The following is a 21137-nucleotide window of genomic DNA, read 5'->3' as shown; positions in this document are numbered from 1 at the left end:
GGATAAATTGCTAGAGCCGAAGGTGAAGGTTCTGGAATCCATAAAGCCAAAACACTTTTTATAATATTACGATGATACTATTGGTGTTTTTTCACTGTGTTGACATTTGCATTAATGGTGCAAAGTCAATGATGGGTAAAACTCTTGGCACATTAGCATCAATCAAAGTAGTGGCCCACTGTGGCCAGGTGCGGTGGCTCAACGCCTATAATCCTAGCACTTTGGGAGGTCGAGGCGAGGCGGGTGAATCACCTGGGTCAGGAGTTCAAGACCAGCCTGGCCAACATGGTGAAACCCCATCTCTACTAAAAATACAAAAATTAGCCGGGCATGGTGGTGGGTGCCTATAAGCCCAGGTACTCGGGAGGCTGAGGCAGGAGAATAGCTTGAACCCAGAAGGCAGAGGTTGCAGGGACCCAAGATCACACCACTGTACTCCAGCTTGGGGTACAGAGTGAGACTCCATCTCAAAACAACAACAACAAGAACAACTACAACAACGTAGTGGCCCCAAACTGTACTATTCATTATTGTATTTCTCATCATCATGTGCCCAGAATCTAACAAATAGATAACTAAGCCAGTTTCACTAAAGAAAGTCCTCAATGAAAATAAAATTCTATTAAATTGCAACCTTTAAATATATATCCTTTTATTATCATGTGTTGAAGTACAGTATTTGTTTCCAGGCAAAGCATCTGTGCAACTGTCTGAGTTGCAAGCTGAACTAATCACTCTGTTCAAAGAACACCATCTTTACTTAAAAGAATAACTGATAGATAACTATGGTTATCCAGACCTGGGTGTCTGGCAGACATCTTCTCAAAAATTAACCAACTGATCCTGTGACTTCAAGAAAAACCAACTGACAGTACTTGTAAGCAATGACAAATTTCTAGCTTTCAATTAGTTTTCACTGGAACATTTGTATACATCACCATGAGCTCAACAGCTTCCCAATATTTAGACTTTTTTGATGAGACTGGTGATGATATGAACAAATGTGATTTCAAAAAAATTGTATAATGAATTTGGAAATTCTTCATGTCAGTGAACCAGTATTTTCTAAGTGACCAAGGCATGATGTTACAAAATCATGCATAGGTAAATGATCTGCTCAAAGTGCAAGACAGAGCAATGGATTTTAATATACCAGAGCACAATAAGTTTACTGATATAATTTCAGATTCCACATTGTAAATAACCTTTAAGGAACTATATCATTACAAGATGTGGTGTAGTGACAAAAAAAGAATATCCACATAAAGTAAAACTCTTCATTTTCCTCAGTACTTTAAGAGTATACAGGGGTCCCACAAACCAAAAGGTTTGAGAACTACTGTGCTATACCACTTACATACATTTGTCAGTAAGAGAATCTATTTTGCTGGAAAATTTTAAAGAGGTCTCTCTTGAATCTGGGCTTTCCTTTGATCTTTCTTTGCTGATCTATTTCTGGAAGAAGTGGCTCTTGAGGGAAAGCTGTAGTTGAGAGAAATCATCCTCAAAAGATTAGCCATAACTTTACCCACATAATTTATAAATCCTTAGTATACATATAGATGTAAATCCTGGACAGTTTTCTTTTTTTCTTGCCACTTCATGCCAAGATTCTTGAACATTCTTTGATGGTAGATGGACACTGAAGCCCTGCTAGGCTGGGCTCCTGAGAGCTGGACTGGCAAATCATCTAGGTTCCCAGAAGCATCAAGAGCTCCTCCAACAGCCAAGAAACCATGAGCACTTGAATGGTCTGAATGAGGCCAAAGATCTTCCAGTAAACAAGCTGGGTGATGGACCTTGTTGGGAGCAAGCCCCCTCAAAATCTGGCCATAAACTGGCCCCAAAACTGGCCATGAACAAAATCTCTGCAGCACTACGACATGTCCATAATGTCCAAGCTGGAAGGTTGTGGGTTTATGGGAATGAGGGCAAGGAACACCTGGCATTAAAGGCATTCTTAAGCCACAAACAAAAGCTTGAGCGATTTATGCCTTAAGGGCATGTTCCTGCTGCAGTTAACTAGCCCAACCTATTCATTTAATTCGGCCCATCCCTTCATTTCCCATAAGGGATACATTTAGTTAATTTAATTTCTATAGAAACAATGCTAATGACTGGTTTGCTGTTAATAAATATGTGACTAAATCTCTGTTCGGGGCTCTCAGCTCTGAAGGCTGTAAGACCCCTGATTTCCCACTTCACGCCCCTATATTTCTGCGTGTGTGTCTTTAATTCGTCTAGCGCCGCTGGGTTAGGGTCTCCCCGACCAAGCTGGTCTCTGCAGACCTCACAAAACTACCCACTCTGAAAGTTATACTATAGCACAGTAAAAACGAAAACAAAAACTTGGAAGAAGTGTCAAGAGTCAGATGAGTTTTGAACCAAGACGAAAAGTTATACATTGGTTTTCAAAAGCAAGCTAAGGTCAGCTGGGCACAGTGGCTCGTGCCTATAATATCCCAGCACTTTGGGAGGTCAAGGCAGGCGGATCACCTGAGGTCGGGAGTTCGAGATCAGCCCGACCAACATGGAGAAACCCCTTCTCTACTAAAAATACAAAATTAGCCGGGGGTGGTGGCACGTGCCTGTAATCCCAGCTACTCGGGAGGCTGAGGCAGGAGAATCGCTTGAACCTGGGAGGCAGAGGTTGCAGTGAGCCGAGATCATGCCATTGCACTCCAGTCTGGGCAACAACAGCGAAACTCTGTCTCAAAGAGAAAAAAAAAAAGCAAGCTAAGGTCAACACGTGATTTATGCCAAGCTCAAAACAAACCAACACCCATCATTTGGAAAACAATAATTCTCATCAGTAGTAGTATTTCTTGGAATCCAGGCTTAGAGAATTTTTCCATGGCACCTTGGAAAGGCAGCTGAATTAACCTCCTCCTAAACAGAAATACGGTTATTCCATTAAGACAAGACTAAGCTAGACAGGATCATCTGGAAATTCCTATCTGCAACTATCTACAAAGGGCTGATTTGCATGTGTGAACCAAAATGTAAATTCTCTGGGCAAACCAAATATGAAAAACAGCCATCGCCTGGGCGCACTCTCCTCCCATCTCTTGTTGACGCATGCAGCAGAGAACTGATAGTAGTTCTGTTTTGTTCCTTGAAGTCAAGAAGGTCAACTGTGTGAAAATCTCACTTTTGAAAGGTTAAATGAAATCTGTTCTGGTTCAATTTCTTACTCCACTACAAGATAGTAGCTCCAGATGGCTGGAGTTAGACCTGAAGTTGAGTTTTTCCTAAATACACAAGGTTCGAGAAATCAAACTGAAGAAAGGAATTCTACCGTTTTGGCACAAGTAGTTTTCTGTTTTTACCCACTTGTTTTCAGGTATCTGACAACTCCTATGGCATTTCCTCAGCATTTCAAAAAGCTTCCAATTTTCCCATCAGAGGACGCAAACCGTAACAGAAGTTGCTGAAACCCCAGGTTCAACACATGTGCTTCTTTTCAATGGCTGTACTAGTCCATTGCTGGATGGCTATCATCAGCCTTCTGGACTCATACCCTAGTCAGCCTTGTGACCTGGCCTAGCTTGTAATGCGAATGGCGAAGGCTCTTGATCCATCCTACTCTAAGAGTGACTGCAGAGAAGATGCTAAGCAACTTGGTATCCATAACTGGCTGTCTTCCAAGTTATTATGGGCAGGATACTGGACTAAGATCTCCAAGTATGGTCACAGTCTTGATGCTACTATGTGTGACCTGGGAGAGTCACCTGATAGCACCAACCTCTCAGAACATCATGAACTCATTCAATAAAATTTACCGAGCACCTATCAGGTTAGGCACAATCCTGGGTGCTGTAGTATTCTGTGCTACTGTAATATTCTAAGATGTAGTATTCTGCAGTATTCTGTGCTATTGCCTTGAAGGAGTTATAGCCTAGTATCCATTTCCCAATGCTGACTTTAAGACTCTATTCACCAACACTGAAAAGGAAACTACCTTATTGGCAAACTGAAGGGAGGGCCAAGAGGAAACACAGCAGTTTGGTATCCTAAATAGATGGGAGAGGGAGCTTCTAGATGGATACCTTGGAGAGACCTTGGAAAGACCTGGGCACCAAGGCCCCGGCCCAGGTCTGAATCTCTGGTGTTTCTGAGCACACAAAAGGAACACAGCTGAGCCATGTTCATTCATCATGTCTCAGATTGGAACAGTGATAATTAATAATGAGTTCTCTCTAGGCACTTTCTCAGCACCTTAAGTGCATTATCCCATGTAGTCCTCATTATGATCTTACAGGGTGAGTACTATTATTTACCATGATCATTTCATAGGCTAGGAAACCGTGGCTTAGAGAAGTTCAGTACCTAGCCCAAGTTACAGATCTGGTAAGAGACTAGCAGTGGCTAGTCTGATCACTGATAAAATGGAGTGCTAAGCTTTCAGAATGCAGGGAAAGCAATGGAAAGGGCTACGGCTATAACTGCCTTCATCCCCGACAAAAGACTTAGGAGGGTGGATATCCATATGTAGGGAATGATACGGGTAAGGGAGAGACTACGAACCAAGCTCAGATCTCGTCAGTGGCTCTGGGGTTAGTCCTCAATCGGCAACAATATTCTCTGCAGTCTTAGCACCTCAGAATTTGGTGATGGTTCCATGTTAGTCCCCCAAAATCATGCTCTAGAACTGAGCCTCCCCAAACCAGGTTCATGCCATAAGGTCGTGATTAAATGAAATAAAAGATAAAGCGGTCTTCTCATAAATGTTAGTTATTCTACAAAGGATAAAAGTCAAGTGGTATAAATGGCTGCATCTGAACTTATTTGCTTATTAGAACTCCTTTACAACAATACTATACACCATGATAAGCTGCTTGTATAGAATACATAGCTGGCATGTTTTAGGGAACTGGATTTGATTGTTACTTAGATTTGTACAATGATAAATTACTCACAATGAGATTCTATTCCAGTCACCAGTCCCTCGTTCTTAATTTTTCTGTGAGAACATGCCATGGCATAGCAGCAAAATGTTATACCTGACTCAAAAAAATGAGCTTGCTTGACAATAACAACAACAACAACAATTAGCCATTCCAAATAAAAACATACCAATCCTCCATGAATGGACACTGGTGTTAGAATGCCACATTTAAGGCCGGGCATGGTGGCTCATGCCTGTAATCTCAACACTTTGGGAGGCCAAGGAGGGAGGATTGCTGGAGGCCAGGAGTTCAAGACCAGTCTGGGAAACATAGTGAGACCCTGTCTATACAAAACTTAAAATAAAAAATCAGCTGGCCAGGCGCGGTGGCTCACACCTGTAATCCCAGCACTTTGGGAGACTGAGGTAGGCGGATCACGAGGTCAGGAGATCGAGACCATCCTGGCTAACACGGTGAAACCCCGTCTCTACTAAAAATACAAAAAATTAGCCGGGCATGGTGGCGGGTGCCTGTAGTCTTAGCTACTTGGGAGGCTGAGGGAGGAGAATGGCATGAACCCAGAGGCGGAGCTTGCAGTGAGCCAAGATTGCGCCACTGCACTCCAGCCTGGGCGACAGAACAAGACCCTGTCCCCCCAAAAAAAAATTAGCTGGGTATGGTAGTATGTGCCTGTAGTCCTGGCTACTTGGGAGGCTGAGGCGGGAGGACTGCTGGAGTTCAAGGCTGCAGTGAGCCATGATCGTACCACTGCACACCACCCTGGGTGACAGAATAACACTCTATCTGTAAAAATTAAAAAGAAAAAAGGAATAAAAATAAAGAATATCACATTTTAAAAATGCAGTTTGGTATCCCTGGCATTTATTTATGTTTGGCTTCCCAATCAAATAGTATGAAACAAAAACAAATACTAATTTTCAATATGTTCTTTTCGTTTGGTTTTAATAAGATTTAGGATGAGTTCTATGGATTCCTAAAAAAATTACCCTTCTTCAAGCACCGCTGGGCAGCACGGATTGGGCTGCCTGTGATGTTGAATGGGTGGGATGGATATCTATTGCTTCTTTGTATGCCTTTTGTACCACTTATAATTATGCTGTTAGAGTCTACAAAAAAGAAACCAAATTTATTCATTTCAAATGTTCTAAATATAAATGCAGAAGCAAGGAAATAAACAATAATTCCAAAAGTGCTTAGAGTTTAAACTTTTTGAAGTAATATACCTACGATTCTACTGCATATTGCAACCTATAACCTAAAAACTATCAAACCACATCACCACAGGTAAGAAATGAGAAATTTTGAGGGTTATTGAACACTGCATATTTGCAATGAAACTACAGTAGACTTACTGAATACCATTGCATGGCTCTAAAACTCACAGGTCCACCTGCACAAGATAGCTCTGTTGAGAAGTGAAAGACAACGGAAATGAGAAGCCTTATTAGTGATTTACATGGGTGTGGGCAAGAGGGATAGAGTGGGAGGCTGCTTCATCTCTAATTTATCAGATTTATTTATTTAGTTTTGTGCATTCCTAACAAAATTACCCTTTTTCAAGTACTGTTGGGAGCCATGAATGGTGCTTACTTGTGATGCTAAATGGGTGTGTATTTTTGTGAAGTGAATATTTTAACCAATATTTTACCCTGCCCTCATTGCACTTTTAATAAAAGGCAGCTCTAATTCAATCCCCGGCTTAACAACATTATGCTTGGGGGTTGTTACTAATTTTGTCCTCTAGGAATGCATATCCACTTTAAAATTTAAAAGTTTTTTTTTTTTTTTTGAACTTACAAAGATGAAAAACAAGCTTAATATGGACTTTTTTTTTTTTTTTTTTGAAATGGAGTCTCGCTCTGTCGCCCAGGCTGGAGTACAGTGGCGCCATCTCGGCTCACTACAAGCTTCGCCTCCCGGGTTCACGCCATTCTCCTGCCTCAGCCTCCCAAGTAGCTGGGACTACAGGTGCCTGCCACCACGCCTGGCTAGTTTTTTTTTTTTTAAAGTAGAGATGGGGTTTCACCGTGTTAGCCAGGATGGTCTCAATCTCCTGACCTCGTGATCCTCCCGCCTCAGCCTCCCAAAGTGCTTGGATTACAGGCGTGAGCCACCACGCCCGGCAATATGGACTCTTCATACACTACGAAACATCCCACTCTACTTCCTGGTGTGTGGCCTCTTCCAAAAGAACTCACAGCCACCATGGTAAGGCTCAGCATCATTGGTCAAATGCTCTCTTCTTCCCTAGGTGCTTAAACATGTATGCATAAGGAAGTTTTCGCATCATAAGGCAACATACACTGCACATTATTTTTTAAATTCCTCATAAATGTGGGTTCAAAAGAGATTTAAAAATGTGGCTTAAGACACAATACACTAAGAAATAAAAGAGAAAAATACAAGGAGAGAACAGAAAGAGAGTAACAAAGCTAGGCATCCACTTTCTTTGCCACGTTATATAGAGATAGATTCTTCTATCAGGACAATGAAAGTACATTTAGGCTGGGTGCTATTGTGCATCATGATGATATTTCTGGTTAATGTCTCTTTGCCTGGTATTTGGTTTGGGGGAAAAAAAAATTAAGTCTATTGAGTTGGGGACAGGTATATATTGAAATGCAGAGTTGTCAGTGCCATAAAAAACAGAAAAGTAACAAAGAACTTTATTTGTCATGGCTTTCATGACCTTAAAATATTGTAGAATTTTGTGTTAACCCAAGAATCCTGTATGCCACTAATAAATCTTACGTCAATCTGACAGCAATGTAAAAAATTTTAAGGAAAAAACAGCAAAATATAACCTTTACTTGTCAGTTCCTTTGGCTACTAAACATCAAGATATATATACTTCTGAGAGCAAGGGCTGTGGCAGAGATCACACATAAAACAGAAAGAAAGCACAGCCCCTGTCCTCAAAAAGCTTAATTCAGGAGAATTCTGAGATTATAAAGCCTACAACAACTTTCTATGGAGTGAGACCACCAATTTCTGGCCCTACCAACTATCAGAGGTTACCATACGCATGGTACCAACAAGCTGTTCATGTGTTCTTTTGAGATGAAGGGCCAGCCCCATCTAAGGCCAGCAATATCTCAATGTTTAAAAATCATAGTAAAGTACTCATATAATGTACAAGTGGCTAGAAACACTAAAAGGCTGGTGGGGAACACACTTCGCCCCATCGGAATACTCTAAAACCTGCATAAGCCATCAATGAAAATTTAGGAACATATTTAAGTTGACTATCACTATTGCATTTTCTAGAGCCTCCACCTTTAGAGGCAAATGGCTCTTTAAGTATTAAAATGGGGGTTTAATATACTTTAAAAAGAACAGTACTTGAGATGAATGTAAATGACCCAATGAATGTAAATGACCCAATACCCTCCTCCCAGGTACCAAGAGGGGTCGCATTTCCTATTTATCAGCAAGTCATCAGGATAGGCCAGAATCTCAATCTCTCTTCTGTGGCTGCTTCTTGGATGGCTGAGGGGAACACTTCAAAAATGAACCAGCTAAACAAACTTCCCAGCAGCACTTGACAGAGCTACACCTATTCTTCCCATTTCCAAAGCAGTGGAGAATTAATTACCAGTTCTATGGATCTATTGTAAGTATAATAGACTAAAGAGCTATCACAGACACATTTATTGTAAAAGCACAATCCCAAGAGTGTCTAGTGGAGGGCCAAAGCGATTAACACAAATGCTTTGTCAGATCAAATATAAAACCTGCACCGCCCAATTGAGGAATGAATTAGAACAGTGGGTTATCTTTCAAATTAACCAGGGCAGTTAGTGAGGAAAATTTCATGAAAGTGTAATTCTTAGCCTTTGTGAATCCACACAGCAGGCATTCTGCCAGCTGACAAGATGATGAAATTTTCATGCTTAAAAAAAGCCCTCTTCATTTCCCAATTTAGATTAGCTAGTGTTTCTCTCCCTTTTGTGTGTGTATGTCTATTTGCTCTTCTGGAGCAGAATTTAAGGGGAGGGGGAACACATATCAATTTTTCACTGTAAAACGGAGTCTTTCAAAAACATCCCTAAAAGCTTAGAGTTATAGTCTTTAAGCTGCTTTTTTATGATTTTCAAAAAAATACCAGTTCAATTTCAACTTTATACAAAGGAACCAACATGGACCAGGGCATGAAATCGGCTTTGAATTAAGGCTTTCTGTGCTACCTCAAAGTCTTTCAACACTTCATCAACTCTCAAGACAAAGCAGAGTTGTCTTCTTCCTAAAGAAATTAATATATTACTTAAAATATCCTGGCTCAGTGCTTTTTGTATTTCTATGTATATCAAAGTTTAAATGTTATAGGAAATTAGAATTCAGGGGATACAATCATTGCTATAGATGAGGAGCAAAAAGCCTCTCCTTTCCCATAAAGGAGCCAATATTTATTAAAATATTATAATGTGATACAGATTGCTTCTCAGATAAACAAATATTTGTTATATCACATTTACTCAGTCAGTCCTGTTAATTCATGACAGAAGGTAACAGAACATGTGATGTACTTTTCCAAAATTAAAGTAATTTAGAAGTATACTTTGTTACCCCAAACTTTTGTACCTTTTTTCTTGACAATCTAATTTCTTAGTCATCTAGAACTATGTTTCTTGGCAGGTTATAGTGTTTGGTCAAGTACCATATTCCATTCATCTTCCTGGAGTCCCTTCCTCATGAAGATACCTTCCTTTCTCAGTGCAGGTTGACTTCCCCCGCAGTGCTTCTAAGACTAAAATTAAAATAATATTGAGACTCTTGCCTTCATTTCACAAACAACTTTAATGTCCAGTGGGTAGTATTTTTTAAGTTGCTAAATAGGAGAAAACCATTTTGGTAATTAGCTTCAGAGACAGTCACTTAACCTCAATACTTACTATCAATATCTTTACCTCAGTACACTTGGTATATTAGTCTCCAATTGGATTACCATCACCATGATAAATCACACTGAACTAATAACTGTAATCAGTATCACTCGAGGCACAATAACAAAAGAAACTCAATGCTATGTCCCTCTAGGAGGAAACAAGATGGTCTACCAATGAAGTAGAACCTAAAGGTATAGGGGCTTTTTGTACAAAAGCTCTGATCTGGAAGATATTTGAAATATTTGTTTAGCATGGGGCCATAAGAACGAATAATGGATTTCTTTCTCTGCCAACCAATCACATATAATTCAGATCAGAAAGTAGAGAAATAAGTTCCTAATTTTGAGGATAGTCATATCAATTTTTAACCCCAGGAGTGACATATGGCTATTTTGATCAGAAATCCCTTAGAAATGTCAATCAAGTGGGCAGTTAACTACAAAAACCTGTTACTTGATGTTAGTGAGATGGCTGGCAAAAAGACAATTAAAGCAAATACTCTAGAAACCTTGTGTTAAATATCTGGATCCCTAAAAGTAGGTTATTTAGCTTGAAAAATACTTATATAACCACCTCCACAACATACACACAAATTAGGTTAGAAATCAATCTTTCAGTCAGGGCATATTTCTAGCTATACAGAAGATCATTTTTCAGAGTATTTGCAACTTAGTCAAAACAGACTATTCCTTCTTAAAGAAGGAAATAGATGAGTTTCTTCTAGCATTAACATTTCCGTGTTGAAGATCTTGATAGACTAAACACAGAGAGAAAACTCAGAATTCTTCCCAAGAGTCAAGCAAGGATCATACTCTGTTCATTGAGGCCTGTAAATGAGGAGCTGAATAGTTTTGATTTGGCCTAAATTTTCATGTGCTGCACATTTCATCTACTGAGGAATGTGACCCCACAGACAACTTTTATTCCCATCCACTGTTCAGTAAGGGCAGCACAGGATTATTCACTAAAATGTTTCAGATTTTCCCAAAATGTAGTCATAATTATTATTTTTTAATAATGTTTAGGCAAACTGACTTGCTTTTCTGATAAATATATTCAACACCAAAATCATAATACTGGAACTCTATCTTTTTACTCTTCATCTTAATGATCTAATAGTTGCTTTTCACACAATGAGTTCTATTTTAAAGAAGAAAATGCTGTTACATGTTAACCAATACATGAGGAGAAAGTACAGAACGATCTTTAGAAAAGTCATAGGTCTTAACTAATGTATGTTTTTTTTTTGGAAATGTGTTGCCAATGTAGCTTTTAAAAAGAAGTCACAGTGAACTTTCAAGTTAACAGAAAATTTGTTTAGATGACAAATGACATACTGAAACACTAAGAAAAATCAAGTGGGAAACGTGAAGTTTTTAATTTTTGAAGAGAAAAAAACTAATTCATGTGAAATGTGTTAAAAACAAAAACTCTGAATAAAAGCCTTCTTTCCAACGAAGACAAATCACTCATTGTTCTATTCTGGCATTTATACTATAAATTTATAAAAATTAGACATTCTCTTTTGAATGCCAGACAAACTGCATTTAAATTTAAAAGATATTTGATTTCCTCAGAAAACTAGGGTATGGAGTGGTTCAGGGTGCTACATAAACACAAAAAGTATTAGTTTTGTGTGGGCAGTCTACTAAGATCACCACACATAATCTACTGGCTCTACTTGCTGACAATAGCCAATAGTGATTTTTTTCTTCCTTTATCCAAAGATCTGAGCAATCATTTAATTAGTCTTATTAAGGTAACAATAAACTAAAACATTTCTTAATTATATTCCGTTTTTTTTTTTAAAGTAAAAAATTTCATTATTTAAAATACTGCTCATAAATGAAAGAGATGTAATGCCTGAAAGAAATTATCAAACAATTTGTCAGGCTAATATGCCAAAATTACATACTCTATCATATTAGTATTAATAGCATTTCACTAGGAATTTTTCCCAAAAGTCTTTTCAAAATTTTACAGTTTCATGAAAACCAAAAAACAAGTACCAAACCTCAATAAGTTGTGCATGTAAGAATGTCATTATGGATACTTACATCGTAGTACTTTTTAATGAAACGTCTAATGTCCATGATCAATTTGTTGCTCAGTTGTACTGTAAAGGTCAGAGGTGAAGCCTTACAATCGATGTTACTGCAACGATACAAGCTGGGCTCCATATCGGTTCCCTACATAAGTCAGGACAAGTATACAAAAAGTTACTGTGAGGCTATAAAAGGGTTTTTGTGCTTAAAAACTTAGGTGCTGTCCTAGTGTTGAATATTCTTAATTCGTTTTATTGGTGAGTTTTTAACCCTATCTTCTCAATTATTTTCCTCCCAAAGACCGCTTTAGTCACACATACCTTCCATTCCTTGCCATCATCATAATGGAGTGCAAAGTCAAAGGGAAAACACTGAAATCACTATTTTACATTTCCTACACGAGGGACTCTATGGATAAAATAATTTTTCCTCTGTAAATACCAGTGAAGTTATGTTACTGGAAATAAACCTCCTTAGAGATACTGATTAAAAACTTTAAATTTGTATTTATTCATTACAAACTTGAAGAAAAACAAGAGCCTTTATCACATTAGTCTGTTTTCATCTTGTCAACTTAATTTTAAAAATAAAGTTTAAAAGTTAAAAGTGTAGTACCACAAAAACAGTATCACTTATTGTCTGCTTAGAAAATCTAAAATTTTGGCAATTTTTCCAAAAAATGAAGTGCATTGGGGGAGGGAGGCAGGAGAAGTAAAAATCTGAAATAAATAAATATTAGTTCGGAGAAAACATTTTGTTTTGTTGTGTTTTGTTTTAAACAAAGACAAGGCAAATGTAACATATAGCAAAACTGTTGGGATTTCTGAAGCATTTGTTTTCCTTTCTGATACTTAAACATCTTGGTTTCCTGCTCCAATCTGGTACATAACCCTACCCGCCACGCTAAGCAATTCCAGGTGGAAGAGATTTCAGAGCTTGACATCGGCTCTTCCACAGTTAGCCCATCTGCAAGTCGTCAAGCCTCCATGCAATTAACTATCTTATTTACAGCTGTAATGAAGCAAAACTCAAGGATTTAGCAAGTATTGCTGATCTGTGTCTGCCTCTTCCTTGCACTTGCTTCCAAAGACTGCTTTGTTTTGATTCAAAAAAATGCAAAACATCTGCTGTTTGTCCAAATTAACTTAAAATAATTACTTTTAATTTAGATAAAGGGTGTCTTTTCTTTCAGTTTCAAGGTTTTACACAGTTGTGCTGCCTATTCCTTTGCCAATGGCTAGTATATGCATAACACTGCAGTGGAAATCAAGTAAATTGGCCAAGTTTCAAGCTCTGATCCAAGGTCAATAATACATTTTTTGGCAGTACTTCTTGAAAGGAATGTCTCCCTGTGACTTTTTAAATGTCTAATATGCAAAGACAGCAGAAAAGATAAGAGTACCTTTACAAAATGGAGGTAAGTGGGATGTGTAAAGACAAACACAAACTTTCCCAAAACACTTAGTTCCCATTAACTTGATTTAAGATAAAGAAAAATATTGGTCTAAGTCTTAATAGATGGGGGTTGACAGTGGGACAATACAGGTTACCAATTAAGAAATTATAATAAAAAATACTTTAAGATAATTTACAATTTTAAAGGGATTCCACTTAAAAACCAAGGTCAAGCACTCTAGGAAGCCAAAATAATATTCAAGCACATTCAAGTAAGAGTTTTCAAACAGAAATAAAAGCAAGCTGTGAAGGTAGATTTTACATGATGCTAAAATTCTTTAAACACATGAAAGCAACATGAGTGTATTTATTTCACCCTTTTTATATATCCCATAGTGGGGGAAAGGGGTAAGGCCTTTATACAAATTCGCTCACAAAATGAAAGACAGAAACAACTAACCGAACCATCAAAGACATTATCATAAATATTCTCAGTTCCACATGTAGGGCATGGACATTTGAATCTTTCACAGTCCCTGTATTTCTCTTCATCAGTGAGCTGTGCTGGGCCACCAAGTAGAGCATCATTCTCTTCATCTTTATGATAATGATGAACTCTAAATTGGGTGGGGTCAAGTCCTATTAATATAAAAGAAAAAAAAATTCAGAAAAGTATTCCAAAAATATCCCAAAGAAGAAAACTCTCACAAAAAATGATTTTAAATTCATGCACATACACACAACCATTTGAACTCAAGAGCACATGGACAAATGACTTCTCTTTTTATAAGAGATTACTTTATAAATAAAACAAGTAACCGCAACAACGCAAGACAGAAATATGCCACTGAACACATGGGTTTGGAAGCAACTACTTTGATAGGATGTTTTTATTACTCTCTTAAAGTTACAATGAAAACCTCAAATAAATGTGTACTAAGAAATTCTCTTAAAATCAAATTGTCACAATTAAAACTGAGAATAAAATCAGAGAATAAAAATTCCATTAAAGAAAACAGGTTCACTGCCATTACAACTCCTTCAAGTGCAGACACAGCTAACCCTGATTTCAATGCAGTAGTCGATTTCATCTTGGCTCAGTAGTTAACAGCATGTAGGTTGCAATCTAATTCAGTGGTTAAAATTCAGTAGCAGTATCCGAGACAAAATGCAACATGGTTTTCTTGATGTTCGAAATTCAGAAATTTAAAATATGTGCAAAAAAAATGGGTCTACAGATTCTATAGGACAAAATGTCCTCAAGAATCCTGAAACCAAATATACCTTCCATATTTCATTCAAAACAACATAAGAAATCAATCGATGCATGTTTATGCTGTTTTGTTTCCACAAACTAATTAGAGAAAAGAAACATTTTTAGGCCAGCCTATTTAATTTACCCTTGGTCAAAACATGTGTGCCAAAATTTACTATTTGAATTTATACTTAAAAATAATTATTCTACACTGTTTCTTAGAATTTTAGGGATTGCTGAGGGATGCTTTCAAGAAAAGAATGTAAGAGATAATATTTCTATCTTTTGGAAATCTAAGGAAAAACTTTTGGAAATCTAAGAAAAACTATCTTATTTTAGTATAAAGGTAAATAAGTAATATAAAACAGTCACTGAGCCAAAAGCTCACAAATACCAAAAATATCAAAAAATTGTTTAAAATTTATCAACAGCTACATAGGTAGATAAATCTAACAAGATGCATTCAGAATTCAGCAACAGAATCCTAAACCCTATTTGGTCAGCTGTCAAGTGACGTCTAGTAATTATAAAATACTGGAGGCTGACTCTTCACAGTTGAAAGGGGCCAAACAAAGAATAAGATAACTGAGACACAGAGTCTCAGTTTTCTCACCTGCAAAACGGAGGTAGCATCACTGATCATACACTTTTGAAGTTTAAATTGGATAATATAGAACAAACCGAGTTCAACGCTGCCTACTGCACAGAGGGCACTCAATAAATGCCATTTGAATGAAAAAATAAAACAGTGAATGAACATCATTTAATCTAGACTATACTCATTCAAGATTATACATTTAGAAAACTGTACGAGACATGTTCATGTGGCATATGAAGTTAATAGCTACTCTTTGTAGGAATTAAAGTATTTCCTAAAGTGGTAGTATATGATAAAAACAAAGAATGCACATTCAGAACAATTTGAAAAGCTGTTCTTCATTAGTGACATAAATTATGTTAACATGGGCCACTTGTCACCAAGACACTATACATTTCTATTTTACAAGTTACCTGACCCCTAAGAGAAACAGCAAATTAGAGAAGTATGTGGGAATACACATACCCTCACATTTAAAGCTAAAGATGGTCAGAGGAATTGAGAGAGACCACGCCAGTGAATGAGGCCAGTTCGTCTCTGGAGTGAAGGGTAACTGTCGCTAATTCAAACTCTAGTTGTGAATCCAAGTATTCACATAATACTTTGATTTATTTGCAATTATGAGAAAGGAGCTTCACTTTTTCTCTGACCCTATGACTATTAATCAATTTCCCAGGCCAACACTAATCAAAAGATAAGGAAAAAGAAAATAAGCAAGATTTTTCTAAAAGGCAAGTTTCTTTCACAGTCCAAAAATAAAGGAACAAAACAATGCTGGTTTGCACATATACAAAACTGACCAGGCTATGAAAAGGAACCAAGAGGAGCTACTCTCTACTCCTCCCCACTAGCCATGGCTCACTTGGTGCACCTGAGTGCATGAACTTGCAAGCACTGACCCGGGACAGCCTGCCTGCACAGTAAGCCAAAAGTGGATGTGGGCCATCTTGTTACTTACTCACAGAGAAACACCCAAACGACTGGCTGAAACTTGCGAAAAATACTAGGTCCTATGAAATGTCTACTCTAAATGTCTACCCTAAATATCCATTTCTACAAATCACTCAATCTTCCCATGGCAGTAACAAAGCCAACTGGCTTAGCTAATTACTTCAGATTTATTCCCAAGCTGATTTTTTTTCTTCAGGGGAAGGGGCTTCAATCTTAGTACTCTCTTGGTCATAGTTCAACGCTAAAATTTAAAAATATAAAGGGAGAAGAGACTGTAATAAGCTTAAAATATTAGGTATATAATGATCCTTGTACAAGTGAAATACCAAAATGCCATTTAAAAAATTATTTTCTTGGGAGGGCAGTTATAAGTTCAACAAGCAAACCACAGAGGGCTAAATTAAATCGTTTTAAGAAAATATACAATGTCATGTTAAAAAAATAAGGATCATTGCTGCTGGAATCTTTTTTGAAAAGGTGAAAATCTAGGGTTAAACAAGCCCCAGACTTAGTCACCATATACATTAGTTTTTCCAAATTCTCACAAAACTGGTAACAGCAGCTTATTTCGAAGTTTCAGTTTACTTATAAGAAGTTTTACTGCTTATACCCTAAACTCATTAAGGCTGGAGTGAAACAAGAAACAAGTATCTGGTGCTGCCACCTAGAGGTAGGGATTCTGAATTTTAAAATGTGCAAAACAGCAGCTACATGTAATTCCATTTTTAATTGTTGTCACTCCAAAATTAAACACTTCTGTCAAAAATGACATTAAGGCAAAATCTTTATTACTGCACTTGCCCTACATGCATATACACCATATAATTAATGTTACACTGCTTACATTAGTCTTTGAGCAAGAAATGCAAAACTGAATCCAAATTCCTTATTGCTTCTACTGAAAGCTTTCTCTGAACTGGCTTAAAGGAACAAACTTTATGTCCCATTTGAGAAAAGTAACTTCCATTTCTTTTAGGCTAGCTCTTGACAGGTGACTTAAGTCTTCTGGTGAGGCACAGAATGAAGGAAGGAGCAGCCTGCCTGGGCTTTGCAAAACCAGTTATCTGGAGGAAGAGCAGCCGTGGTTTCCCCCAGAATAGGCTGAGATGATGTATGCTTTAATTCAATTATGTGGCTTGTAGTGATCGACTCATTTGTGCTGGGGTTGAGGGTACAGAAGAGGGAGTGAAATGAAATTAAAATACTGTCATTTATAATTAGAAAATTTCTAGGATCTCACATTATTTTGGCAACAGGATCAAAACTCTCATGTTTCAAGAAGTATTTATAGAAAGTAATATCATAGGCATCGGGGTGGATAAGCTTAGCAGTACTGTCTTTACTTAAGTCACCATAGTCTTATCACACACACCCCCAGTATGACATTTAGCACAAAATTATTTTTCTACCATTGCACTTTCTAACCATTGTAAATTATACCTGTTTACCTGCCCCCACTCCCAAGGAGTTTTTAAATTGTTCATAACTTGAGGCATACGATCATTAAGAGAGACTGACACATTTAATCAAATTCTTTCCTTCCTTCAAAAGACAAGGTCTCTATTAGTGCAACAGCAAATAACTACAGTGAAACCCTTATATATGTTCATGCAAGTGGGGAAGAGGGAAAATCCACATAAATGAAACTCCAAATGAGTAAAGGGAGTAACTGGTATTTACAAGCAGTTATTTGTAATATGGATCATTTAATCTATGAAGGAAGCTAACTAATAGAATCCTATTGAGTGAAATTTTTTTGTAAAAATTTCTTAGAGGAAGTAAACCATTTATCTTTTGCATGAGTTCAGGTTTTCATATATCAGGACATCTTAGAAGACAATATGCAAAGTGAAAATTTAGTATGATTAAAGAAAAAATAATTTTCAAATGGTGAATGCTATATCCACAGAATGCTCATAGCAGCTTTATTCATAATAGCCCAAAATGGAAACACTCCAGATGTCCATCAACAAGAGAATGGATAAACTAGTATATCTACCATGAAATACTACTCAGCAATGAAAAAGAGTGAATACTGATACATGCAACAAGACACATGAATCTCAAAAATACCATGCTAAGTGAAAGAAGCACACAAAAAGAGTATATACTGTAGGAAACCATTCATATGAAAATCTTGAAAAGGTAAAACTAACTGATGCTGATAGATTTCAGATGAGTGATTGCTACTATAACAGAGGTGCTGACTGGGAAGAGGCACAAGGGAACATTCTGGAATGATGAAAATGTTCTGTGTCTGTGCCTAAATAACTGATTGTATATACTCAAGATTTTAGCATTTTATGGTAAATTATGTGAATTATACTCTTTAAAAAGCATGCCAAATAGGAAAAGATGTTTGTATAGGTTGAACATCCCTAATCCAAAAATCTGAAATGCTCCAAAATTTGAAACGTTTTGAGTGCCAACATGATAGCACCAGTGAAAAATTCCATGCCTGACCTCATGTGATGAGTTGTAGTCAAAACTTTGTTTCAGGCACAAAATTTTAAAAAATATTGTATAAAACTGCCTTCAGGCTACGTGTATAGGCTGTATATAAAACATAAATGAACTTCATGTTTAGACTTGGGTCTCATCTCTAAGATAGCTAATTATCTATATGCAACTATTACAAAATCCAAAAAAATTCCCAAACACTTCTGGTCCTCAGTATTTCAGATAAGGGATACTCAACCTGTAATATATACTTCCAAAAGACTCGTAATTAGAACACATAGGAAATGCCTGCAAATCAATAAGCAAAAGAGAAGCAAACAGGACAACAGAAAAAGACTTAAACAGGCATCTCACGAAAGGAAATATTCCAATGGCCAAGAAGCATGTGGAAAGGTGTTCAACTTCATTAGTCATCAAAGAAATACAAATTAAAACCACAACTCTATGCCACCATGTAAAATGAAGATGGAAAACACTACCCTACCAAATGTTGGTAAGAATGTGGAGCACCCATACACTGCTAGTAGGAAGTGTAAACAAGTAGAACCACTTTGGAAAACTGGTAGAATCTATTAAAATTATACATACATGTCCCCAATGGCCTAGCAATTCTCCTTAGTACATACCCAAGAGAAATACATGCTTATGTTCAACAGAGGACCTGTACAACAACTCTCAAAGCAGCACTATTCAAAACACCCTAAATGTGGAAACAACTCATGGGTGTACCTCCAGTAGATAGTCATACAGTGTGGTATATTCAGACAATGAAATATTATACAGAATTTACAGAAAGGAAGGACAACCACATGGATGAATCTCACAAACATAACATTCAGTAAAAGTAGTCTAGACACAAAGAACAAAGATGCAATTTGTGTAATATCCCCCAAGATCCACCTCATATGTTATTAGATGCCAGGTATGTGGAGGATCATTTCTAGGAGACATGAGGGGCCTTCTGGGAATGTAGTAATGTACTGTTTCTTGAGCTCAGTACTGATTACACCAGTGCATGATGACCCCGTGAAAATTTATCAGGCACTTTCATTAGGTTTTGTGCACTTTTCTGTATGCATGTTATACTATGAAAAATTCACACTTAGGTGAGAAAATTGCATACTAAATATTTCTTATGAAACATCTATGAATTTGTTGCAAAATGCATTGAATCTCAAACAGACATAAACCCCACTGCCTAGGAAGAAGCGTATATTTTATATTTTAGCAAATATAAAATATAATAAATTGAGCCTAAATATAATCCCATCTTTAGATCTAACTATTTATAGGAAATACAAGAGACAGAAGAACATGTTAAAAGATACCACCAGGATGTGATCAGTAAACTCCAGAATGAGAAAAATTCTATAGGACAAAAAGCCCAGCTTCTTTCATAAACAAACTGGGAGGATCAACAAAGAAAAAAAAAATAGAGATTAACTACCAAGTTGACCCTGACTGGATTCCAATCCAAACAAGGAGCTTTTTTAAAAAAGTGTATTCATAGTGCAATCAGGGAAATATAAACACTTGTTGGAAATTAGACGAAAGGAAGGAATTGTGAGGTTTTTTAATGTGATGTGATAATAATACAGTTATGCTGAAAAGGGGAATCTTTGTCTTTTAGAAATGCAAAATGGGCTGGGCGCAGTGGCTCACGCCTGTAATCGCAGCACTCAGGGAGGCCAAGGCAGGAAAATCACCTGAGGTCAGGAGCTCGAGACCAGCCTGGCCAACACAGCGAAACCCCGTCTCTACTAAAAATACAAAACAAATTCAGCCGGGGATGGTGGCACATGCCTGTGAACCCAGCTACCCAGGAGGCTAAGGCAGGAGAATCGCTTGAATCTGGAAGGCACAGGTTATCATGAGCCGAGATTGCACCACTGCACTCCAGCCTGGGTGACAGAGCAAGACTCTGTCTTAAAAAAAAAAGAAATGCAATATGAAATATTAACACACAAAATAAATATATTTTGAAGGATATACTTCAAAATAATAGAGGAAGGTGGGAAAGAGGAATAATAAGATTGGCCACCAATGCAGAATACTAAAGGTGGGTGATGAATATATGAGGGTTTAATCTTGCCCTATAATTTAATATATGTGAAACTAGAGAAAATTTTATATTCTCTACTATAACATATATATATATACACACACACACATTTTTCCATAATAACAAGTTGTTTTTTTTTTTTTTTTTGAGGCGGAGTCTCACTCTGTTGCCCAGGCTAGAGTGCAGTAGTGCAATCTCCGCTCACTGCAACCTCGTGTCCCAGGTTCAAGAGATTCTCCTGCCTCAGCCTCCCGAGCAGCTGGATTACAGGTGCCCGCCACCACGCCTGGCTAATTCTTTTGTATTTTTAGTAGAAATGGGGTTTCACCTTGTTGGCCAGGCTTGTCTTGAACTCCTGACCTCAAGTAATCCACCCACCTTGGCCTCCCATAGTGCTAGGATTATAGGCGTGAGCCACTGTGCCCAGCCCAACAAGTTTTTAAAATATTACAGATCCAATTTAAAGATAAACAATTTACTGTATAAGTGTCAGACAACCGAAACTGTCTTTCACACCAACAATACATCTCTTCATAATGTAAATGGAAAATTTCTGAGTATTTTAGAAGAAATAA

At 37.4% G+C, this 21137-nt stretch overlaps 1 protein-coding gene across 2 annotated transcripts in view; it reads right to left on the bottom strand.

Moving 5' to 3' along the window:
- POLA1 (DNA polymerase alpha 1, catalytic subunit) overlaps positions 1–21137 on the bottom strand; it is a 307406-nt gene that overhangs the window by 146259 nt on the left and 140010 nt on the right. The window contains exons 33-35 of one of the 2 annotated variants that reach the window (XM_015127113.3): positions 13697–13875; positions 11854–11985; positions 9367–9657 (exon numbers count right to left, since the gene is read on the bottom strand). In XM_015127113.3, coding sequence (XP_014982599.1) covers positions 9652–9657; positions 11854–11985; positions 13697–13875 — 317 coding nt within the window. In that variant the 3' untranslated portion in view covers positions 9367–9651. Of the gene's footprint in view, positions 1–9366; positions 9658–11853; positions 11986–13696; positions 13876–21137 lie in introns of those variants that run through there. The other variant, XM_015127112.3, reaches the window with a different exon arrangement.

Source organism: Macaca mulatta, chromosome X (genome assembly GCF_049350105.2).
Source record: "Macaca mulatta isolate MMU2019108-1 chromosome X, T2T-MMU8v2.0, whole genome shotgun sequence".
NCBI classification, from domain to species: Eukaryota; Metazoa; Chordata; class Mammalia; order Primates; family Cercopithecidae; genus Macaca; species Macaca mulatta.
The sequence above is the reverse complement of the archived record's forward strand: the minus strand, read 5'-3'. Positions and strand labels throughout refer to the sequence as shown.